The 23,704-nt window shown below is 32.9% G+C and overlaps 4 protein-coding genes and 1 non-coding gene across 6 annotated transcripts; 1 reads left to right on the top strand and 4 right to left on the bottom strand.

Annotated features, from left to right (window-relative positions):
* Positions 1–2,795: 2,795 nt before the first annotated feature.
* LOC125847760 (CASP-like protein 5C1) lies at positions 2,796–6,515 on the bottom strand. The gene is made up of 3 exons (XM_049527442.1): positions 6,055–6,515; positions 3,327–3,459; positions 2,796–3,239 (listed from the first exon to the last, which is right to left on the bottom strand). The coding sequence occupies exons 1-3, from the start codon at positions 6,183–6,185 to the stop codon at positions 3,039–3,041; spliced, it is 465 nt and encodes a 154-aa protein (XP_049383399.1). The 5' UTR covers positions 6,186–6,515; the 3' UTR covers positions 2,796–3,038.
* Positions 6,516–7,175: 660 nt separating this feature from the next.
* LOC125847761 (molybdopterin synthase sulfur carrier subunit) lies at positions 7,176–10,129 on the bottom strand. Its single transcript, XM_049527443.1, has 2 exons — positions 9,987–10,129; positions 7,176–7,620 (listed from the first exon to the last, which is right to left on the bottom strand). Exon 2 carries the CDS (start codon positions 7,602–7,604, stop codon positions 7,293–7,295), a length of 312 nt encoding a protein of 103 aa, XP_049383400.1. The 5' UTR covers positions 7,605–7,620; positions 9,987–10,129; the 3' UTR covers positions 7,176–7,292.
* A 1,683-nt stretch (positions 10,130–11,812) lies between these two features.
* On the top strand, positions 11,813–15,453 carry LOC125847754 (uncharacterized). Of its 2 annotated transcripts, none has more exons than XM_049527437.1 (7): positions 11,813–12,153; positions 12,723–12,941; positions 13,745–13,831; positions 14,217–14,363; positions 14,526–14,552; positions 14,638–14,733; positions 15,185–15,453. In XM_049527437.1, the coding sequence occupies exons 1-7, from the start codon at positions 11,950–11,952 to the stop codon at positions 15,383–15,385; spliced, it is 981 nt and encodes a 326-aa protein (XP_049383394.1). In that variant the 5' UTR covers positions 11,813–11,949; the 3' UTR covers positions 15,386–15,453. The 2 variants fall into 2 exon arrangements, with proteins under 2 accessions (XP_049383394.1, XP_049383395.1); XM_049527438.1 differs by having other exon boundaries at positions 11,853–12,153; positions 12,713–12,941.
* Positions 15,454–16,108: 655 nt separating this feature from the next.
* LOC125847753 (oxygen-evolving enhancer protein 1, chloroplastic) lies at positions 16,109–17,648 on the bottom strand. The gene is made up of 2 exons (XM_049527436.1): positions 17,314–17,648; positions 16,109–16,983 (listed from the first exon to the last, which is right to left on the bottom strand). The coding sequence occupies exons 1-2, from the start codon at positions 17,554–17,556 to the stop codon at positions 16,225–16,227; spliced, it is 1,002 nt and encodes a 333-aa protein (XP_049383393.1). The 5' UTR covers positions 17,557–17,648; the 3' UTR covers positions 16,109–16,224.
* A 192-nt stretch (positions 17,649–17,840) lies between these two features.
* On the bottom strand, positions 17,841–17,914 carry TRNAI-AAU (transfer RNA isoleucine (anticodon AAU)). Its single transcript has one exon. It is a non-coding gene; the product is annotated as a tRNA-Ile (tRNA).
* Positions 17,915–23,704: the final 5,790 nt, after the last annotated feature.

The following is a 23,704-nucleotide window of genomic DNA, read 5'->3' as shown; positions in this document are numbered from 1 at the left end:
CATTTCATGAGTAGCTTTTACCTGCTTTTTTTTTTCCTTAATATTCAATCTTTCCTAACTTTATTCTTTTAATTAAGTTATAGATTTGGGGTTTCTCTTTTGGACCCATAAACTAAGAATAAAAAAATAGAATCAAAGATTGAAAATGTGATTTGATAATGATTGGCGTTATAGAAATGATAATTGTAAGTTGGGTCTATGAAGCTTCCCTCCACATACCATAGCCACCGAAACAGTTTATGTATACATAAAAAAGATGTAACTTTTATTTTTTTTATTATACATAATTAGTCCAACACCTATTCGCATTTTTAGGTCCCCATTTCGTAGAATTGGCAAATATCACATGTTGTTGCCTCTTTGATTTTGGACTTTTAAGGCCACTCTCCCACCAACTCCGCCCCCACAAAACTCACCGTCACCAACAACAAAGTTAATGTACAAAACAAATACTACCAACAAAAATTGATAGTGGCTGGTTTAGAGTATTGGTTGAGCCTTTTTTATTTTTTGGTAATGGTTGAGGCTAGACATTATTGAGGAAAAGACATATTCAATTGTTTGATTAACTGAGCTAATAAATGAGTAGGTCAATAGATAATTCGTATATTAATTTTACCACCTATAATTAATTAAAGTATCAGTTGTACATTTTGTAAATATTGATAAAATGACACTACCGTACGTGTTTCATATATTAGTTTATGTTTTGTTTCTCAAGAGTCAAATGTTATAAATTTTGACTAATATTTCAAAATATATTTTCTCATCAAATTAACGTAAGAAAAGTTATTATTGTCCTTTGTAGTACTACTCATCAAAATTTAAATTTTAAATATAAAATATTAAGTTTATCTAATTAATTTACTAATATAATTTTGAAAATAAGAAAAACATAACTTATTGATTACAAGTGGACTATATATTTCCTAACTGTGATGCCGAGTGAGAAAGAAACCATGCACACTACACAGCTTGTCAAAATAGACTAAAGATTGAAATCTAAGAACATGACACCAAATCAACTTAGTATAATTGGTTCATTAACATTCAATCAATATATATATATATGTATATATGCATGTCAATGTGATGCTTGTATTATTTTTCCCAAATAGATGCTCATAATTTTTTCTTTTGGTGACAGAAACTGAATGATGCAATGCACGTGCATCTCATTGATCAAGCTGTCTAATATTAATTTTTTTTTAAAGATTTGATGAAGCTGCATGTCTTCGAATCTTATATTTTGACACAAAAACTTAGTAGTAAGAAATATGTAGAGATATAATTTTTGAGCCGAGGTTCTATCAGAAACAATATCTTTATCCCACAAAGATAGAGGGTAAGCTATGTGTATGTGTACTACTGATTCCATCCTTTCCCAGACCCCATTTGTGGGATATACGGTAAATGTTGTGTTATAATCCTAGAGGTACAATTCTCCACTGCATTATTTTTTAATAACAATAAATGGAAACATTAGACTTATATATGTTTTTTTTAATAGAGTGTGGAATTTAATTTTGGCTTGATGAAAGCTGGCATTGACAAAATAAAAAGGGAGTACAGCAACCGGCAAAATAACACTTTCTATATTATTAATTAATTAACGTAATCCATTGAACACGGAATTAATTAGTAGTAATAGTAGTGCACTTGTTTGAGATTTTTAGTGGGCCAAAATGCCAGCCCATTCTATATTTATGATTTCTTCCCCACTTCATGAGAATAATGCAGAGAATTTAAGTTTGAAAAATATATAATGTGGAATCTTCAAGCATTATTCTCGTTGGCACTATCGTTTCGAATTATCTGTCGTGATTTCTAAATATAGTTATGTCAAATTATTTATCATTTGAAACAGAGATAGTATTTTAATTTAGAGAAAGGATTTGCTCATCTCCCTAGCAAAAAGACTTGTTTAAAAGCAAATATCCCATAAATCAATTTTTAATTATATGAATGCATGCCTTTACTTATTATAATACAAGACGATCATGATGTGTAATTGTGGATATGCTATCTATTTATTTATTTATTTGTGCAAAAAAGCATATAATAGTACTGAGTTTTTGGATGTATAATTATTTATATATTTCGTAGTTAACCTTTTCTTTTACGTCAAATAAGAATTTCATTAGGTCATCTTTATTTATAATGGAGAAACTCGCTAAATAATAATCTACTAAACAAATAATTATAGAACTAGAGCTGATAATTGAACGTAATAGCGTCGAACTACTAAGCAAAAAATAAAATAAAATGTCACATCTGATGGAATCAAGGGATATTTTAATTCCAAAATGAGTGGATAAAATAAGTTTCAATATATATAAGCTTCTCATTGTTTCTGTCACATCATGAAGATCAAGGGATATTTTAAGTCCAAAATGAGTGGATCAAATAAGTTACAATGTACATAAATTTCTCATTAATTTATGCTGTCACATCATGAAATAATAATTAATCATCAACTTTTAAATGATTTTTGAATTTAAATAGGAGACTATTTGGAAAAGGTTATAAAGTGCCTGTTGGGAAAAGGTTACGCCTGTTTATTTTAACACACGATTAAATTAAAGTATCCATATAATACCTATTTCCCTCCAAAAGAGATACAGATCAGAATTCATAAACTTTATTTTAATGAAATGACCTATTCCTACATGAATTTGGAAACTATGTTCAGATCAAATTAGGAATTTTTGTATTTTCGTGTTCAGAAATGTTCACGAAATGCTGAAGCAAATATACAATCCCTAAAAATAAAATAGAAGTAAGAACTAATCATGAAACTTTAATTTAAACTCCCTTCACCATATAATTGACGCGTTAACGCAACAAGGATGAAAGTAGATTTTGTACATTTAGTCCAGCAATGGATCACTGGTATTACATCTTTTATTCTGAACTTTATGCTTCATCTACAATTAACTATATATCATCAACTCCAAGAGACTATACGGAAGTTGTGCCATATACAAATTACCTCCGGGTTATTCCGGATATCACATTGCACCAGAGAGATATAAGTACTATACGTTTAAGCTGGGAAGAAGCCAAAGATTGAAGAGGGACGACGAAAATGTCAGAAACCAAGCCAAGAAAGCCATGGTAGCGGAGAGTTGGTAACGGGTGCATAAAGTTCCCTCGCAGAATGAGCTTCTAGAATGAATAAGAAAGTCAGCCACACTAGCTGTTGAACATGATGCAGCTAGTGCTAGAAATGACAGGACCTGTTAGATGCGACAACGAGATGGCATTTGATTAGAGAAGAAGATTATATAAGGTAGATTTTTCAGTATATTGAACAAGGTACATACCCAATCTCCTAATACAACAAGTGAGATTATTCCAGGCAGACGAGTTGGGAGTTTAATAAGAACTGAGAATGCATCCACCATTGCTAGTGTCAAGCTCCACGCCATAAGCAAACCCATTACTGTCACCAAAAAGCTGCAAGCAACAAAAGTTGAAGTAGGTAAATCATCTTCACAGCTAGAAGATTATGTTCTGATACTTCTTTACGTCTAAATATTTCTGTACCAGCGCAATTAGTTCATTTAAATAACATATCTATTTCCTTCACATTCTGTTTTAAGAGAATAACCATAAACAGCAAATTGGCTCTTAACACATATCTGTTGGCAAATACTGGGATTCTTGTAAAAGGGCAGAGAATGAGATCATAAAGTGCAATCCCAACCCCATATCGACAAATGACTCATTACATCAGTTATAATTTGTTTGGTTATACCTATTACTACTGTGACTAAAGCGGTTCGAGAGACTATGTGCAAGAAACCCCAACTCCTGAAAGAACAAAAAAGATAGAAGAAATGCAGGAATAGCACCGTACAAACAAAAGAGACGAAGAAGTGTATGATCTGATATCATCATCAACCAATAGTAATATGGAACTGTAGCCTTAAAGATGATACGTCTATATTATTTTAATGAAGAAGCACATGAGTTCAATATGATATTTCAATTGGTAACAAATAAGGAAATGCTGACCCCAAAAACACTTCCGACTTGCAGCTCTTAAGATAAACGCCAAATACAGTATAAGTAAAAGCTGTTACTAGTTCTACATCTCCAAATGTTCTTTGGAAGATAAGAGACCTAGCAAAAGTTAACTATCTACGCTGTGCTAGGAAATGTTCTACCATCACTTCCACAGCACCAACATCCACACCCATTAATGACTAAACTGCACGAATGAAACAACACAATTGTATATACACTCCACAAGATCTCAAGTAGGTGTAACTACTTGTTCTCTGCTTCCCACACTGTAACATTGAAAATCAATCACAACATTTACATCTGACTAGCTTCATCCACAGATCCTTTTTGTATACCTAAGCTAACTTTAATGGGTCATGTAAAGCACCACTTAATAGCTGTCAGTTCTCTCACCTATTTATCAAGGAAACTCACAACCAAAATCATTTGGCAGCCATTCCATGAATGTAACTATATTCTTCTGGCAAAGTTTCGGTAAATACATTACAAAAAACCGTCCACCCAGGATTGTTAACGAATTAATGTATAAAACTGAAGAAAGATACGCCTTGACAAAACAATAAAACAACAAATACACAGATCCTATATGCGGCAAATGGCAAATAATACACCAAAAATCAATGTGTCTCGTGTCTCAGCCTAACACGACAAATGAAGTTAATATTTGTCGCGATAGAAACATAAATGATGATGACGAGGAGGAGAAAGAAGTGGATCTATCTCAATCAATGTGTCTCGTGTCTCACCCTAACACGACAAATGGAGTTGATATACGTTACGACAGAAACATAAAAGATGATGACGAGGAAGAGAAAGAGGTGGATCTATCTAAATCAATGTGTTTCGTGTCTCACCCTAACACGACAAATGGAGCTAATATCCTTTACGACAAAAACATAAAAGATGATGACGAGGAGGAGAATCAATGTGTCTCGTGTCTCACCCTAACACGACAAAGGGAGTTGATATACGTTACGACAGAAACATGACTGATTGATGACGAGGAGGAGAAATAGGTGGATCTATCTCGATCAACGAGTCTCGTGCCTCACCCTCACGCGATAAATGAAGTTAATATATGTTACAACAGAAACATAAATGATGATGACGAGGAGGAGAAAGAGGCGGATATATCTCATTCTCAATAAAAGCTCATCTACAAATGCATACTAGTTGACACCGCTGAATTAAAAGCTGGACTTTCTTGGTCCGTAAATGGATCAACACGTATTACAAAGTAACACAAACAACATTTCCAGGAGAAAGAACAGTTGACATTCCTACAGCTAGTTGCTCTTCCGTATCACAAACAACATCATTCAGATGACCTGTAGAAGCTTATTATCTTATTGACCTATTTTACTCATTCTCACCTTGTTCTTTCCTTTCTTTTTTTTTTTTTGCTATTTTTTTATATCTTTGTTTCCCCTTGTGTTTTTCCTTCCAATCCTCATTCACCTACTCCATATCTATTTAATAGTTTCTTCTAGCTATTCAATTTAAAAGCAATCCGCCGCCACTCACTTTGCGGTCATCAACTTTTCATAACACAACAATCTTCCAAGTTTCAACCAAAAAGACACTCAACATAAAATTCAATTTTCGTTCTTCTTGTTCTCCTTTCAGACGTATGCTCGGTTAGAGCTGCCAAATGACTATATGATCATCAGTCAATTGTACCTCAACTCACCTTCTAATTTCAACTAAGTTCCAGTCCGAAGTGGCAATTGAGGTGTTAAACTAGTTTTTTTCTGGCCATCAAGGAATTAAAAAATACCTACTTGTTAAAAAATGACCATCATAAATTGCACAGCTAGGTCAAAAAGTGAAGGCTATACAATATAAAGTACTAAAAATTCAATCTTTTATCAAAATGCATATGGAACATACAAACACATCAACACAGAAAGTTACCAATCAGAAATCTCCTAAAACTAAAATAAGTAGCAAAAATTCAAGAATTGACTGATTCATCTCAGAAACAAGAAAAAAAAAAAAGGAAACAGAGAAAGAGAAAATTACCAGAAAGCAGTGTAGCTATAGAAAGGAATATCAAAACACATGAAAAGAAGTGAAGCAACAGAGAAGATAGCCTGTCCTAATCTCAAAGCCAAGCTACCACTAGAACCCAAAGCCCCTGGAAGTTCATCCATGTCGTAACCGACATGCCAGAGACTTGCACAAATTTGCTAATATAATGAACTGAGATGTTTGTCATATCCAATTTCAGCTTTCTACGCATGCCATGCCACGTTTACGTCAAAGAGGAAGAAGCAACCGAACAGAGGAAAAAAGGAAAACAATTTTGGGGAAAAAATTAATGATAAGAAGAGGTAGTTGTGACGTATGAATGAGTAAAATGAGAAAAAAAATTATGTTCTTCTCTAATGTCTTATGCTAAAGCTTTCAATTTGGGGCAATATGATCTTGTCTGGCTTCCAAAAGAAACAGGTCCAGTGGTTGCGGGGATACAAAAAATTTAAGCGGTGGCGGTGGACTTTTATGACTATTTAGTCCATCTTTCTTCTCTTTTTGGCTTGGTATTTCTTTTTCTCACACAATAATTATTGATTTTACAGGAAATTTAAATTTCTCACTATTAACAACTTACATATTGGAAATGAAGTATGCCATTTACTAGCAAGTAAAAGTAGAGCCAATTAGATATGGTGTCATGAATGAAATTGTTCTTTCCTAATTAGAAGTTTGAATTTAAGACCTAATGGAAAAATTCAACAGTCCACCTGAATGGGATCTAAAGCGGTGCAAATTCAAACTCCATTATGGTCTATGGTTACCAGACATCCAATAATAAAAAAAAAAAGTAAAGCCAATTTGACTAGATTTATAAAGAAAAAAGACTCAAATTTGTTTCTTCTCCTAGCAAGTAAAAGTAGAGCCAAATTGAATCGCGAACCTCTACTTTTTGGATGAGAATATATTTCTCGTTTGGACGATATAGTTTTTATGATGATGGTCATCCTCTAAGGAAAAAATTTGCAAATCCATCAAGGTTCCATTAGGCAGAACATTTAGGATCTTTCATGAATGCCATTTACTGGGCAGTGAGCTAAGTTCATTGTTACTACACACTCAACTGTTCCATATATTTGCAGATTCAATGACTTAAGCACAGTATACAGTGAGAGAATTTTGTTCTTGTATTATTAGGGAATAAAATAACGCAGCTTAGTAATATGATTACACACATAAATACAAGTACAACATAGTTCGATTTCCCGAGGAGTTCAGAAACTGAGTTAGCCTCCACTAATAGGAGGTATAATGGCCAATTCATCTCCATCTTTGACAGTGGTGGACTCAGCTGTGTATTCCTCATTCCGGGCAAGAAGCATGCACCCACGAATCTCTTCCAACCGTGGAAAGTGAGAAATGACCTTATCCAAGCAGTCACCGGCAGTACTACCATAAGAAACTTCCAATGGCATTTCAGTCATGCCAGTCAGATCTCTAGCACGGGCGAAAAACAGAAACTTTATTTGAAGAGATCTACTCTCATCTCCATTCTGTAGAGCTTCCACATCTTTACTGTCAATTTGTTTATCAATCATGATGATTGCAAATAACCTATTCAACAGTAGGGGTTAACATCTGTCAGTTATGCTCCGATTCAAAAGTCATGGTTTCTGAGAAATCAAAATTGATGACAGAAATAGCATGTAGTTTTTCTCAAGGACAGGAGCTAAGTAGTAAGCACCACGGCAATGACTAAATCATACTATTAAAGAATAACTGAATATTTAAAAGGATCTGTTACTCTTTCCTAAGAAATTACAACTAAATAGTTAAACACAAAACTTAACTTCTACAAGAAGTTGAAATCTAAAAGTAAGTTAAAACACTTACTATAAGTAGACTAACTAAAGACTCAAAAATAGTTCGACCTTAGAACTATGTTAACATGGCCAAAAGTGATCAACATCTTATGTAATTGAAAATAATGCTTTTGCAATTGACCAAAAACATTAACCCAAGTCCACACACTTCACACTGAAAGAAAAGGATGTTCCTTCTTTTACAACATTAAGTTCAATGCAGAATTAACAGTCATTTTAAAATGAATGAAGAGAACTAAAAAGAAAGGGTAAATTCAAGCCAAGTTCACTACATCCATGTATGTACTTACATTATGGTTAAGATAAACTAGTAAATAATATAGAAGTGTTGGATTTCCCAGTAATGACAGAAAGTGACTCACTTATTTAAGAAAGAAACGAGAAAAAATGACACAAACTAAAAGAGTATAAAAGTATTGGATTTCCTAGCGACAAAATAAAACTTATTTAAGAAAGAAACGAGAAAAAGTGGTACAGGCTAAAAGAGTATTGAAGAGTTGGATTTCCTAGTAACAACAAAAAGTGACAAACTTACTTGAGAAACAAACGAGAAAAGATGACACAGCATATTCTTTTGGAAGCTAAGATCAATTTATAGGATTCAGTCAAAACACAGCCCCTCCCCCCCAAAAAGAAGGAAAAAGCAAAGCAACCAGCTAACCACATAAGGAAGTAGATAGGATAAAGATACGCCAATTTGTTAAAGGCATTACACCCGACTATGCTATGCTGTAGATACAATCAAACTACGCTTCCAGATTTCACACATATACTAATCCATTAACTTGTTGAATTCCAAATAAAGTTTCAAAATTAATTTGCACAAAATTTGGTAAAAACCCATTTCGAAAGAAGACATGTATATTTTTCTTCATTCTAAGATATCACTGTTAACATATCAATCAAATGTAACGAAAAAGGATTACACTAAACTGTGCCAATTCCTGTGTCACTTTTCTATTTAAGGATGGTAAAATATGTTAAGACACCATTCTACAAATGATATTATTAATACAACTTTCATGAGTTTTAACAAGTCAAATACACTTACCTAGTCAATTTAAACTTTGATGTAATGTTTTCTCCCATCGAACTAATGCTTGCCCTATTTTCTCTAATATTCTCTTTTACTACTACTTATATCACATGACTAAAAGAAGTTTAAAATAATTGATTAATCATCATTTGGCCTCAGGTGCCAATTTTTTCCTCCTAGTGTACTAGAGAGGAAGTTGGTACTATAAGTTACAGAGCACTGATGCCAAAAGGGTACTCCATTCCATTGGTAGAGAAGCAGTTCTACTGATGGATTCTTACTAGTAGCAGTAGTTCTTTACGAATGTTGGCTAACTTATATTTTCTTCCAAACCAAATCATCCAAGGTTAGCCAACCCACAGGATGATTTGGATTGAAAGAAAATATAAGTTAGCCAGCCATTATAAAGAACTAATCATCCTGGTAAGACTCACTGGGTATGTTGTTGTTGTCATCCTGATAAGGCTCATGCCTGATGTCTGTGTTCAGAACCCTACAATGGGCTTCATGGCAGGCTGCACCTCCCCCCTCCCCCACAAACCTCCTCAATAAAGAAGAAAACATTCCATTTAGACAGCACAGAAATGATTCTCTTCTTACTTCTTAATTTATTTTTTAGTTTCTTTTAATTTGTCGCCTAAAACTGTCTATACAAGTTTGTTTATCAGCTAATTAAGGCATTCACACGATTATCTTTTATATTTCTTTCCTTATTTTTCTAGTTTTCCCTGATGTTTTGCCTCAAACTAGAAAATAAATTCAAGTTGAATCCATAAACGTTCTGTGTGACTCCTCAATGAACATTGTATTCTCCAAGTATCTGGAACATGTAATTCTGTTCTAGCTTCTAGCTAGAAGCAAAGTATATTATAATAACAAAGGAGTAGTTAATTAGCATCTTCCAAAATAAGGTCAAATTATCGAATTATTGAAGTGCTCAATCCACTTACGGAGCAATTTTCATCGGCTATTCATATGATAATTTGAGAATTCACCCAAAACTAAAAAGCTGTATTCACATAGGAACAAATCAAAGAGGAATTACAGAAGGTCGAAGATACCTGAACCCAAAAGTAGAAGAGGGAGACGCACTGATGATCTTCTCTTGAAGAATTAAGGCAAAGTAATAGCGCCCTAATTTCCGATAGAATTCTAAGAAATCTGCAGAAGTGAGGGAGTGGGCAGAATGGAAAAGAGGGCACAAAAATAGTTAAAAATAGAATTTCCCACCCAGTTTCTTTTTTGGGAAAATGATATATAATAACAAACTATTAATTCAAATTAAATATTATAAATATAGTTTGATTTAATTGTACCTCATAGCAAACTGTTGTTATTTCACCTCTCTCCTGGTGAATCTCGCTTGCCACTCTCGTTCTCTCCCTCGCCTCTCTCATTTTTTATACAAACGCAAGTGTATAAAGTGTGTTTGTGTTTGTATAAAGCGAGAGAAAATTGTATATATACATATATTTTCGTTCCACTCTCCCCCCTCTCCCAGATCTCGCTCTCTCACTTTATACAAAAAACGCAAATTGTATAAAATGTGTTTGTGTTTGTATAAAGCGAGAGAAAATTGTATATATACATATATTTTCGTTCCCCTCTCCCAGATCTCGCTCGCCACTCTCCCAGATCTCGCTCTCTCACTTTATATAAAAAACGCAAATTGTATAAAATGTGTTTGTGTTTGTATAAAGCGAGAGAAAATTGTATATATACATATATTTTCGTTCCCCTCTCCCAGATCTCGTTCGCTACTCTCCCAGATCTCGCTCTCTCACTCGCCTCTCTCACTTTATACAAAAACGCAAATGTATAAAATGCGTGAAAATTATATATATACATATATTTTCGTTCTCCTCTCTCCCCTCTCCCAGATCTCGCTCGCTCACTTGCCTTTCTCACTTTATACAATTGATCTTTTTGTATATGTATACCAAATCAGATTATACAACTGCTTTCTTTTGTATATGTATAGCGAAATATACATATTTATGTTTGCTATGGAGCGCAATTATGCAAACTTTGCTATAACATACAAATATGAATTTTGTGTTTGCTATATGTGAAAATCGCTCCTTTTTTTTTTATTAGTTACCATTACTAGTCCAATCTTTTTTTATTCCATATTACTCATAAAAATATATTAGAATTTCTCATCCAGTTCAATTAAAAAAAGAGTTAAGAAATCTTAGTGAATTTAAAATCCTGTATATTAGAGAAATAATTTATTATCGTGTTATCTAACATAAAATTCAACTTTAAAGTATAAAAAAAGTTCATCAACCAAACCAGGACTAAAGTATAACGACTTATTAATGCTATATAATTAAGAGAGAAGATATGTTTTAAATGGTTAATTTATCTTGATGAGCTTTTAATAACATTAAAAAGATTTTAAAATTTGAGTTAAATATGTTTAATAGAAACACTTTATCATGTTTTTAATAAAAACATATAGTAATTCAAATATCTAAAAAAAAAAAATTTACTAACAAGGGTAAAAGACTTGTCATTGTATTTTGCCTAAATAATTTACTCTTTCAGTCTCATTTTTACTATCGCTTTAGTTATTTTAGCTCTATTATGAAAATCATACTCATTTTAAATGTCGTTTTAGTTAATTTAGCGTGTATTAAGAAAATAATAAATATAATTTATAGTTTACTAAATTATTTTTTCATTAAATATTGTGTATATTTTTTAAAATTTTAATGTGTATAATCGAAAATAATTATTAATTTAATATTGAATTTCTAAAGTAGTACGTAATTATTATTTTTGGAGAGCTAAAATGATTCTAATGTCTAAATTCTAAAATATAAGGGGGTAAAATATTTGATTTTAATTTACAGTAAACGTATGATGGGGATATTTTTACTTTTTTAGTATTTCTAAAAAGTTTTAGCCAGATACGACGGGAGCCTTATCTTCGTGTGGCTGAAACTGTAGAAACCTTGTCTATTTCACTGTTTGTTTTTAATTAACTATACATTAATTCTGTAGTTTGCAGTTAGTTGAATGGGGAGTATTGCTGCATATTGTGGTGGATTGCTATGTTGTTCCCAGTTGCGATCGAACAATTCAAGGATAGTTTCGGGCTTATCGGTGTTGGAACAGGTGGATAAGGAGTTGATGAAGGGGGATGAAAGGGCTGCTTTGTCTCTTGTCAAGGATTTGCAGGGAAAACCTGGTGGCCTTCGCTGTTTTGGCGCTGCTAGACAGGTTCATTTTTGCAATGTTCTCTTCATTAACATTTTTTCTTCGGATCAATTCAGCAGGCACAGTCCCTACAAATTCATAATTCGGAGGATATATGATAGGTTTTCACTGTTTTTATTCTACATAGCAAAGTTTTAAGCCGAGGATCTATCGGGAACAACTTTGGTACGGGTAAGGTCAGTGTACACACTACCCCACTTGTGGGTTACACTGGCTACGTTGTTGTTGTTCTGAGTTTGAGGCATTGTTGTGTAGATGAGTTAAACATATTTTGCTTTTGTTGGTTAATCTTTTTGCATTTGTTATAAGTTTTTAGTTGTATGTAGATATAAATGGTTTGTAAGCAAGGGCGAAAGTTTACTTAGTTGTTAGTGATTAGCTGGGCTTAGTGGTAAACTATATCTAGTTAGGTTGAATAGTTAATCGTTACGATTTTATTGGACAGACATTGGCCTTGTATTCTCACAAATCTGCTGCTTTAAGCTTACAAGTTTATTGAAGAAACATTTACCTTGTAATTCTCTGAGCTTATGTAGGAAAACTGCTTTAACTTTATGTGTAGGTTCATGCAGGTACCACAGAGGCTGTATTCCTTGGATGAATTGAAGTTGAATGGAATAGAAGCCATATCTCTTCTATCACCAGTTGATGCCACCCTTGGAGCAATTGAAAGAAATCTGCAAATTACTGCTATTTTAAGTGGTTCTGCTGCATGGTATGCGCTTGATTTGAGCCCACAACAGATCCTTTTTGTTTCTCTGGGGGTTCTGTTTCTGTGGACTCTAGACTTGGTAAACTCTTAAGATGCCTGTCAATTTGTCTTCTGGAATTTCTCTATGGCTGTTCATAGATCACTTTTATATCTTTTCTTTAGAAATTTCTTGAAAATTTGTTCCGAAGGTCAGAGTCATGTTATTCACCAAGCAATTGATTTACTGTGAGTTTTACAAGATTGATGGCTGCTTTTCTCCCTGAGAAACTCAAAGTTTAGTTTTACTTTAAACAAATTGCTAGGAACAAAAACCGCATTTCTAGTGGTTACCAGCTTTAATTTTCGTCTATAGAAGATATTCTGAAAGAGATAAATCTACATCAGAGGGTTAAAAAGAAAATCTACAACAGAAGAGGGGAAGAACTGAATACCAACTGACATAAGAAAAATCACCAATATGACCAAAATCTCCAATATAGTGCTCCTATAGCTTTACTCCGAAAGGGTTGTCAAAACTTATCTCATGCATGTCAATTTATGAAATCACTCTGTAAAAATTAAGCTTTCATGAAACAGTTACTATTGACATATCCAGATAAATAACACTTTTTCTTTCCCTGTGTTGCCATTTCTCTACGTTTGAAAATCACACTGGGGACATGCTTATGATAATTTGCTAGTTTCATGTTATGTCATATTTCAGGAATATAAAGGAGAACAATCTTAACCTTGTGATAACAGTTTACACTCTTGTTTATGTATATTTGACTGTTAGTCTACTTAGTGAGTCAACAGAGGTGAAAGTAAGAAGCCTAAAACATGGAGTTATGTGTTCTAAGACATTTCAAACATGATTACTGAGTTATTCATATTTGTGCATAGGTTTCTTTCAATGGAGGAGTTGGTACTTTGGTCCTTGACACAATTGGCCATACCTTCAGTCAGAAGTACCATAACAGGGTTATTCAAGTGAGATTCATCACTCTCATTCTCTCTCTGTCTCCCTCTCTTCACCTACACATATGAATGCACACTAAAGAGTGTTTAGTTTTCAACTTTTCTCGAAAAAACAACTAAAAAGGCTCTAGTTTTCAACTCTCTTAGATTGTAACATCTTGCAAAAGACTTACAGATTGATTAATATTCAGAATTTGTTTCTTCATTTTCACTTTCTTGCTTCTTCTCAAAAATAATAATAATTCATATTCCTGCTTGCAATGTCCTTGATACACAAGTATTTAATTTCCTTATCATTTACCTCTACTTTTCTCTCTTTGAAAGTCATTATTAGTTTGGCTTTTCTTTTCTGTGACTTGTCTTGTAACAAGCTGTTCATTCCCCAATTCTGATCTAGCATGAAGCTGGGCATTTCTTGATTGCCTACTTGCTGGGTATTCTTCCTAAGGGGTATACACTCACCAGTTTGGATGCTTTGAAGAAGGAAGGATCGTTAAACATCCAAGCAGGAACAGCCTTTGTGGACTTCGAATTTATTGAGGAAGTAGGTAGTCTCCTATCAATTTTTTAACTTCCAGTAAAGCTTTTCAGTGTTGGTTGTTCCTTGAATATTGCTCTTTCTTCTCCTTTAAGCTTTCTGGGCTGGGCAATAATCATTTGTGTATAATTACTCTCTCTAGTTTGACCCTGATTTATTGCCGTGCAGGTAAATAGAGGAAAAGTAACAGCCACGGTATTGATCTCTGTCATAATTATCACGTATGTTTATTTCTGTGACCTGGTATATGATTCCTTCACTAATAATGCACTTCTAACAGATGCTGAACAGGTTTTCATGTATTGCGCTAGCAGGTGTAGCAACTGAGTATCTTCTGTTTGGGTATGCTGAGGGAGGTCTGTCTGACATTAATCAGGTTTATGTTATTCCTATGCCTCCTATAATCTGAATAAAATCCAACTTTCTAGGTTTATTTTGCTCAGTTCATATCTCAACTGAGTGGGACATCTAAATTAGGACATGACATCATATGGTACACTGAGAATTTTACTATTTGAAGTGCAATAAACAGCTAGTGCAGTCCTTATATACTCTTCCTCTAAGAAGAACCGGAGCTATTAATAAGAGAAACTGCCATATTTCCATTAAACAATAGTGCTCCTGCCTAGTTTTATCGTAGATTGCTATTCACTTTGATGCATAAAGAGTTCGGTCTTCCACCTGCTACCTTTTTCTTGATGCAATTGTATAAGGCTGAGATCCCTACATCCTTTCTCTAGATATTGTGCATTCGTTCAGTTTTCACCAAAATGATTGATTTTATACTAAATGTTAAACAAAGGCTAATAAAAATTCCTGCTTGACAGTTGGATGCATTACTGAAAAGCTTGGGATTTACTCAGAAGAAAGCAGATTCTCAGGTGAGATGGGCTGTATTGAACACAATCCTCATTTTGCGATGCCATGAGAAGGCACGATCGACGCTTGCAGAGGCAATGACTCAAGGGAAATCTGTGGGCGTCTGCATTGACATAATTGAGAAATCCATCAGCGATGATGATTTGTAGCTTCATATTTCTTAAGATCCACCATATAATTCTGATATCCGCTATGATACTCCTTCATTCTCTATATAAAGTGATTTTTGTGTGAAAGTAAAATCAAGTTATTGCTTCTCGCCATAATTCTTCATACGCAAAACTTTGCTCGAGAAAGATGCAATAATGAGCTAACCAGTAACTTCACCAGAGCGCTTATTCTTTGTACATGATACCATTATCTAGTAGGAATGTATAAATATTTATAAATGATCGTCTTCTTTGAGAACATGAGAATGACAATAATGCAACTTTAGATAAAAGGCATTTTCTGAAATCTTAAAAGATATAAAAACTATAAGCTGTATCTAAAGTTTTCGCGATAAATGGTGTTTCATATGAAATTAACGAGATAACTGATTGATGGAAATCCATCTTAAAACTGTGAATTGAACCGTGCTGTTTGTCAATTGTCAGATTGGTACTTGGTAAGGATCACCATTTCATAGCCTTATCTGGATGTAGTAGTGTTTGACATCTCTCAACTGGATGGGTAAATGTCTGAGACTCATTAGATGTATCACTCAACAATACTTACTTCTGCCAAACACAGACAGATTCAACGATTATATCAGAGTCTAGGCAATATAGATTGCATACAACTTTGAGATGAACACTTGGCAAATCTAAGTAAATATCAGCATTTTGCAACTTACTATCTTAATGGATTATTACTTCTTATACTTGATAATATACAGCAAGATAGTTGTCTCATTAATTGTCCAATTGGGTCACAGAAAGTTTATACCTTGTAGTAACTTATAACAAAATTAAAAACCAAGAAATCATTCACAAGGTCTAAGATCTCTCTATGATTCAAGCTGGGCATACCAGATACCCTGGATTTTTACATCCTTAGGAGTCTTTGCCCCCAGATCAGTATCAGATGGCTGAATGCTCTCAAACACTCCAATCACCTCACCAGTCTGTGGGTTGCTCTTGGTAACAGTAAATGTGATCTTTCCTGTTAGAGACGCGGTATTCTTTACGTTCTCTTTCTGGAGCTCCTCCTCATCTCCTCTGCCTCCAGCTGGCAATGCAACAGCATTGTCATAACCAGTGGATCCACCCCTGCCCTTTGGGTCGAGAAATGATGAACCTCTGTATGATGGCACAAGGAAATCACCACTGAAGCTCTCAGGCTTTCCAGATGCCACAAGTTGTTTGATGGTGAAGAGGAACGGAACACGCTCACCACCAGGAAGCTGGACAGTAACAGCAGCGTAATCAATTCCATCCTTCTCCTCAAACTTAACAGTGCCGTCAGGAGATACTTCAAAGGGTCCCTCAATCTCATCCAAAGTGTAGGTTAAGCGAGTCATAAGCTTGGTCTTTTGGAAGTCTGGGGCTGAATTTTTGCTTACGCCCTCTGCTTTGACGGTGAATGATGTTGGCTCTAAGCAGAACTTCTTGGCGTTGTATTTGCCTGGCTTGAAGGCAAAGCTATCAACACCTCCATCTATGGTAGGGCACTGGTTGGCAGTTCCAGTTCCCTTTACTTCCATGTATGTCTTGCTCTGAATCTCGTCAAAGGTTAGACGTTTTGGAACTCCTTCAGCATTAGCTCCCTACATGATCAAGTTGCAAATCTTTAGAAATTTTCTCTCTTAGACACAGGACATCAAAAAAAAGGACACAAAGCATAAAGCAGTTGATCACTAAAGGAACATGAACTATAGATGACAATATAAACATTCCAAAAATGAGCAGTTTTAAGTTACTCTATGAACCATCAAAGTCCAGATATAGAATTTTTGCTGCTATTTTACCTTCCTAGAAGATAATATAATATCATAGTGATTATAAGGCATGGTTGCTATTCTTACTAGTGTGTTCTATTTAACACTTTAAACGAGATGATTGCACAATTTAACAAAACATAGACATTATTAACTTACTGAGACAACAAGGGCAGAAGTGGCAAGGGCAAATCCAGCAATCTTGGCAGCATCAGTACATTTCTGAGCAAAATCTTTAAGATCAGTTTGCAAAGAGCAAGAAAGCCTGGATGCAGATGGTTCAAGACCAAATGCCTTGCCCACACTTTGAGATGACCTCAATTGCAAGTTGTTTCTGGCAGAGACACCACCAACCTTAGTTGGTTGCATAAGAGTAGCAGCTGCTTGTAGAGAGGCTGCCATTTTATTTTGTTTTGTTTTGTTTTTCTGATCAGTTTTCTGCTGCTCTTTGTTTCTGTTTATTAGAAACTGACAAGTGTGACAGTTGGATGGTCAGATTGCAGAAATAATTTTTGGTGGTTTTGCTGTGGGTAAGATAAGATATAGGATAAGGTTTTCTTTCATTGGTTTCTTAGCTTGCCATGTGGCAATGTTAGTACTTTGGATGAAGATATACAACTCCTTCAATCTTGTACTTAAATTGATTGACAATCATGTTTTTGTTTGATATTAGCAATTAAAAAAAATGGCCCATGCAGGTCTCGAACCTGCGACCTTCGCGTTATTAGCACGACGCTCTAACCAACTGAGCTAATGGGCCAGATATCTAAAACGTTATCTTATTTTTATATACAGAAAAATTAATACACTTCCATTTTTATCAAAATAAAATGTGAACCAAAATATAATTTTATCATAGCATGGAGGTCTAATAATTTTTTAATATTCAAATTAATCTGAATGGAGGGAGTAACAGAGAAGGAATCGGAAGTCTTAGTTAGTTTTTGGCCCCAAATTTCTAAATATTCTTGACAAATTATTTATGGGTGAAGTTTCACTATGTATTTGGCCATATATTTTAGAAGAAATATTAGATTATTTCAAAAAATATGATTTATATTCATAAGTTCTAAAAGTTACTATAAATATCTTTAAGTTTGTATTGTCATTTTATAATAAAACATGTTGCATTGAAAAATAATCTTATAACAAAATTGATAATAATCAACTACACCAAAATAACAATATGGACAAGAATCAAGAGCAATACACCAATCACATATTCAAACTTGTCACTGATTCACGATGAATTATAACTCATTAAAAACAAATAGTTTTTTTTTGCCATGTTCTACATAGATAGCAAAAATGAAAGTTATTAGTTATTAATGGAGTAATTTGGTAGATAAATATTAGTTGAAATTAATAAATGATGGATATTTTCTTTTAATAAAAATATAAAATTTGGAATATTTTTTTAATTTTTAAAATTCTCAAATATTAGAACTTGGCCATATACTATTTTTTTAAAAAATATTTTGGAACTTATGTTTTAATTATTCACTATTGGACAATATGTTTGGTCTGTGAAGAAGAAATTGGAAAGAAAAGTACTATATGACTCTGTATATTATAGAACTACGAACAATTGCGATTTAGAAAATGGAGAAGGGTCTAAAATACCCTTAAAGTATTGGAATTGGTACAAATATACCCTTCGTTTACCTTTTCGCCACAAATGCCCTTGGGGTTAACCTTTGTGGGCCTATAATACCCTTTTCACAAACGGAATAATTAGTCCACTTAATTAGCATTTTCATTTAATATGTGGCACTATCTGATTCGTTGTAAAAAATAATTAACTAAAGGGCCGATTGTTTTAGTATACAAATTAAGAACTGTATTTACACCAAAATAGCAATACTTTTTTTTTTCCATTCATATAGCAAATTTTTTTTTCAAAAGTAGAATTTAAATTTAAAAAAAATTCCAAATCAGCCACGCTTATCACTATTTCCATAAATTTCTCCAATTATTTTACCTTTCTTATTTATTTAAATTTGTTATATATTATCTTCCAATAGAGGTTTCCTACCAAAACAAAACTCCCCTTCTCTGATAAGAATAACTATCGAAAAATGAATACCAATAATTTTTCAATTCCAATTCAACACAACGGACTATGAGACTCATCAGGTAATTGTATAAAATAATTCGCATGGTGTTTTATTACGTGGTTATATATGATTTATCACAAATATCTATTTTGTACTTTTTGAGAGTTATTCGTTTGGTTTAGTTTGTCTATTTTGGTGAAATTGAATTCATCTAATTTGGTTTATGTTCTGGATCCTCGAAATTTTGGTTTAATTACATAAACTACATATGATTTGGTTGTAAACTGAAGTGTCAATTTTTTTTATATTAAAGTTTAGGTTTCATATGATTTGGTTCGAAAGTATGTTACATTATTATCCGTATTATAGTTATTAAGTTGGTGTATATAATATAATAATTAGAAAAAAAGGTTCATATATTGATTGGTGGTATCCTAATAAAATATAAAATTGAAAATTTTGAATTGGTATGTGATCTGGTACATATGATGGTATATTTGTTGCTACGAACTGACACCAAACTAATAGCCTGATGTATGTTTCAATTTGAAAAATTGGATTGGTATGTGATATGGTACATATGATGATATATTTGTTGCTACGAACTGACACCAAGCTAATAGCCTGATGTATGTGTTGGTGTATTTTTTGGTCCAATTTATATTGGTGTATTAGACATATGTTGTTAATGAGTTTTTTGTTATCTGCCACCAATTTTTTTTGAATTTTGACTAACAAATATTTGTAATGTCGCAGGAAAGTATCTGAATTTCAAGATTGAAGGAGTGATATGATGTGGACACCAATTACCAAGACTTGATACTACTGCTTCTCAATTAGGTGTGGACACGATCGTTTTTGAGTTGGAACTCAAATATGTTGTGACTGATCCGTTCCCACCATTGAAGATTCATAGTTTTGAAAAATACACCAAAAAATCAACTTTAGATACACCAAAGTGTTTTATGTATATTTGAGTATATATTGGTGAATAAGACATTGTAATGGTTAAATTGAACTTTGTATATGAATTTCTGCAGTAATTATATTAATAATATCTTCATTGATTTACAGATCGTGCTAAAACGTTTATGACATATGTAGTTGTGAAAACTTTCAACATGATGAAATTTCTTATAGTCATGCAATTGTTGCTATCGGATACAATAACAAACATGGTGAAAACTATTGTTCAGCCTATTACAGTAATAAAGATTTTCAAAAAATTTATGCAATATCTATTGATATATAGTAGTATATTTAAAAGGTATAAAATAGTAATAATTATTGGTATAAAATAGTATACTTATATATAGTAGTAAAATAATTATTGGTAAAATGATGGTTATATACTTGGTATGTATGTTGATATATTACATGGTTGCATATTTGGTGAAACTACGATGCAATTATAATTGTGAAAACACTATGCATACTTGATGAAACCTACATGTTTTTTACCTAGACGAAAATAATGGTAAAAATGTGAGAGAAGGTTTCCATTAATAATATGATTTGATTGAATAAAAAATTAAGAGAGAGAAAATCAATATATAGAAAAACAAAGTAACGTAAAAGAGTAAAACTGTGGTTGAAAAAGTCAAAAAAATGTAAACAATAACTATCAATCCCATAAAATTAGCACATAACCTCCCCTAAAAAGGGTAATAGGTACGGATACCAACTATATTTTTAACAAATAAAAAATTAAATATTTTGTTATGTTTGTAATTAAAAACTTAGTTTTGTAAATAAAAAAGACTATATGTATATATTGTTAACTAAAGTTTTAAATAGTATATTCTTGTAATTTTTACTTAACTAAATTAACCCAATCCAAACCCGGATCCACCCAAAAGAAAACACCCGACCCATCTTCTAAAACTCAATTATTCTAAAAGGGAAAAACCCAAATTATTTTCTTCAAGCTGCTGATTTTGTCTCCCTTAAATGTCATTAACAAAATTAGCAAATAAGGTACTTATTAAATCACGAAATCAACTAACAAATATAGTTAAAACTACAACATAATGCATACTGTGCAACAGAACATCAAAACATTCCTTAGAGATATCTATATTGTCTAAGCGCATCTTCATCCTATCACTAACAACTAGTTCTGCACTGAAACTTCTTTGATTTCACGATTTCTAGCCTTGAATAAAGTTATACTCTGAATTTAAGCATTGCCTCCATATCTGCAGCATCCCTTTTTTATCAATTTTGTTTCATAGGTTCATCCCTGCCGGTTCTGCTAACTCTTGAAATGCTGCCAGAGCAATTGCAGGTGTTTCAGCATTTAAGCACATTCTCAACTCCTTGATTCTTGATTGATTTGATGCCCAATGTTTTCAAAATTACTTATGCAGATTAAACAAGAGTAGGTGGAGACTTTACTCTAGAATAATTGGGTTTTAGAAGATGGGTCGGGGTATTTTTTGGGTGGATCCGGGTTTGGGTTGGGTTAATTTAGTTTTAGTTAATTATTTTTTACAACGAATCAGATAGTGCCATGTATTAAATGAAAATGCTAATTAAATGGACTATTTATTTTGTTTGTGAAAAGGGTATTATAGGCCCACAAAGGTTAACCCCAAGGGCATTTTGTGGCCAAAAGATAAACGAAGGGTATATTTATACCAATTCCAATACTTTAAGGGTATTTTAGATCCTTCTCCGTTTAAAAAATGTCTGATTATCTTAAATATATAATATGTAATATCTAAAATGATAGTAATACTCAAGTATACAAAAAATATTTAATTTGTTATTGCAAGAAGTACAGCCGATTAAATAAAACAATACAGATATTTAAAATTTTAAAATAAGAGTATAGTCATCAAAAATAGACGTACAGTTCAACTACAAATTTGATATACAATTTCTTTGAGTTAAATTTTATATTTAATATATAAAAAATCTATTTAATATGTATAAAATATTAATTTATAACTTTATAAGTTATAACTCATGATTAACATTCTGAACCATAAATTTCATATTTTAAATCTATTTATAAAATTTACACAAATTAAATAATATAAATGGTATAGGATACTCCCTCTGTCCCTATTTACTTGTTCACATTTTTTTTAGTTGTTCATAATTACTTGTCAATTTTGATAAATCAAGAAAGGACAATTTTTTTTACCCATTATACCCTCAATTAATTACTTTGAAAATGGTAAAACTAGTTTTTAATTCATCCACTTTATAATTAATAGGGATAAAATGGTAAACACACTATATCAATTATTATTTTCTTAATAGGTGTGCCAATTCAAAAGTGGACAAATAATTAGGGATAGATGAGTACTAATAACAAATTTGCAATAGAATAAACTCTTCTTATAAAGGAAAAAATGAAAGTTGACAAAAATAATATATTTTGAATAAATTACTAGTTTCTTTTTTTTCGCGTATCGACTACGCGTGTATTAACGAGTTCGGTAACTATAAAAGCGCATTTTAAAGCTCAACAGTCAGCACCATCTTTACGCGGAACTTGTGCGTTACCGGCGAGTAGTCCACCGAATTGCTGCTCTTAACCGTCCCGGCGACTGATGTACGATGAAAACCCTAAATCCTCAAAGTAATAGTATTACTTTTCTTCCCATTATCTTGGTATTCTTCCATTCATTAAGAAAAAGAACGAAGGAAAATCCGAGAACTCGATATTGGAATTCTTGCATGTTGAACTTGTTGGAATTCCGGTGATGATGTCCGATCAAAACCCTAAATCCTGATCTATCTATTGGTATTTTACTGTTCTTCCCATTATCTAGATATTAAGGTAAAATTCAAGAACTCGATTTTGCATCTTGAAATTCAAGAACTCGATAATTACATATTGAATTTTTTAACAATTCAAAGAAAATCCGAGAACTGGATATTGGAATTCTTGGATGCTGAATTTGTTGGAATTCCGGTGATGAATCTATTGGTATTCTTGNGACTAAAGAAATATTTGAAGTATAAGTAAATTATATGTTTGTATAAATACTTTACTGGAAAAATCCGAAAAACCCAAAAACCCGAAAAAAACTAGAGGTTGAAAAACCTGAGTTTTATTGGTTTGGTTTGGTTTATAAATTTATAAATCCGACACAAATGATTTGGTTTGATATTTGAAAAATCCGAACCAATCCAACCATGTACACCCCTATTTTTCACTTTGAATATAATATTCTAATTTATTTAATTGAAGTTCACACGGATCCCACAATTATCTTGCAATTCCCACTCAAACTTTACATTCTCTCCTTACGGTTTCATTTTTCAACCTTAACTAATGGTTTGGGCCCCATGATCCACATGTCAAAAAATGGGTGGAGCCTCTTCCAACTTTTGTTGGTTGGGCCTCTACCATAATAAAATTTTTCGTAGTTCGGTAACTATAAAAGAGCATTTTAAAGCTCAATAGTCAGCACCATCTTTATGCGGAACTTGTGCGTTACCGGCGACTAGTCCACCGAATTGCTGCTCTTAACCGT

The sequence above is a fragment of the Solanum stenotomum genome, chromosome 12 (assembly GCF_019186545.1).
Source record: "Solanum stenotomum isolate F172 chromosome 12, ASM1918654v1, whole genome shotgun sequence".
NCBI classification, from domain to species: Eukaryota; Viridiplantae; Streptophyta; class Magnoliopsida; order Solanales; family Solanaceae; genus Solanum; species Solanum stenotomum.
The sequence above is the reverse complement of the archived record's forward strand: the minus strand, read 5'-3'. Positions and strand labels throughout refer to the sequence as shown.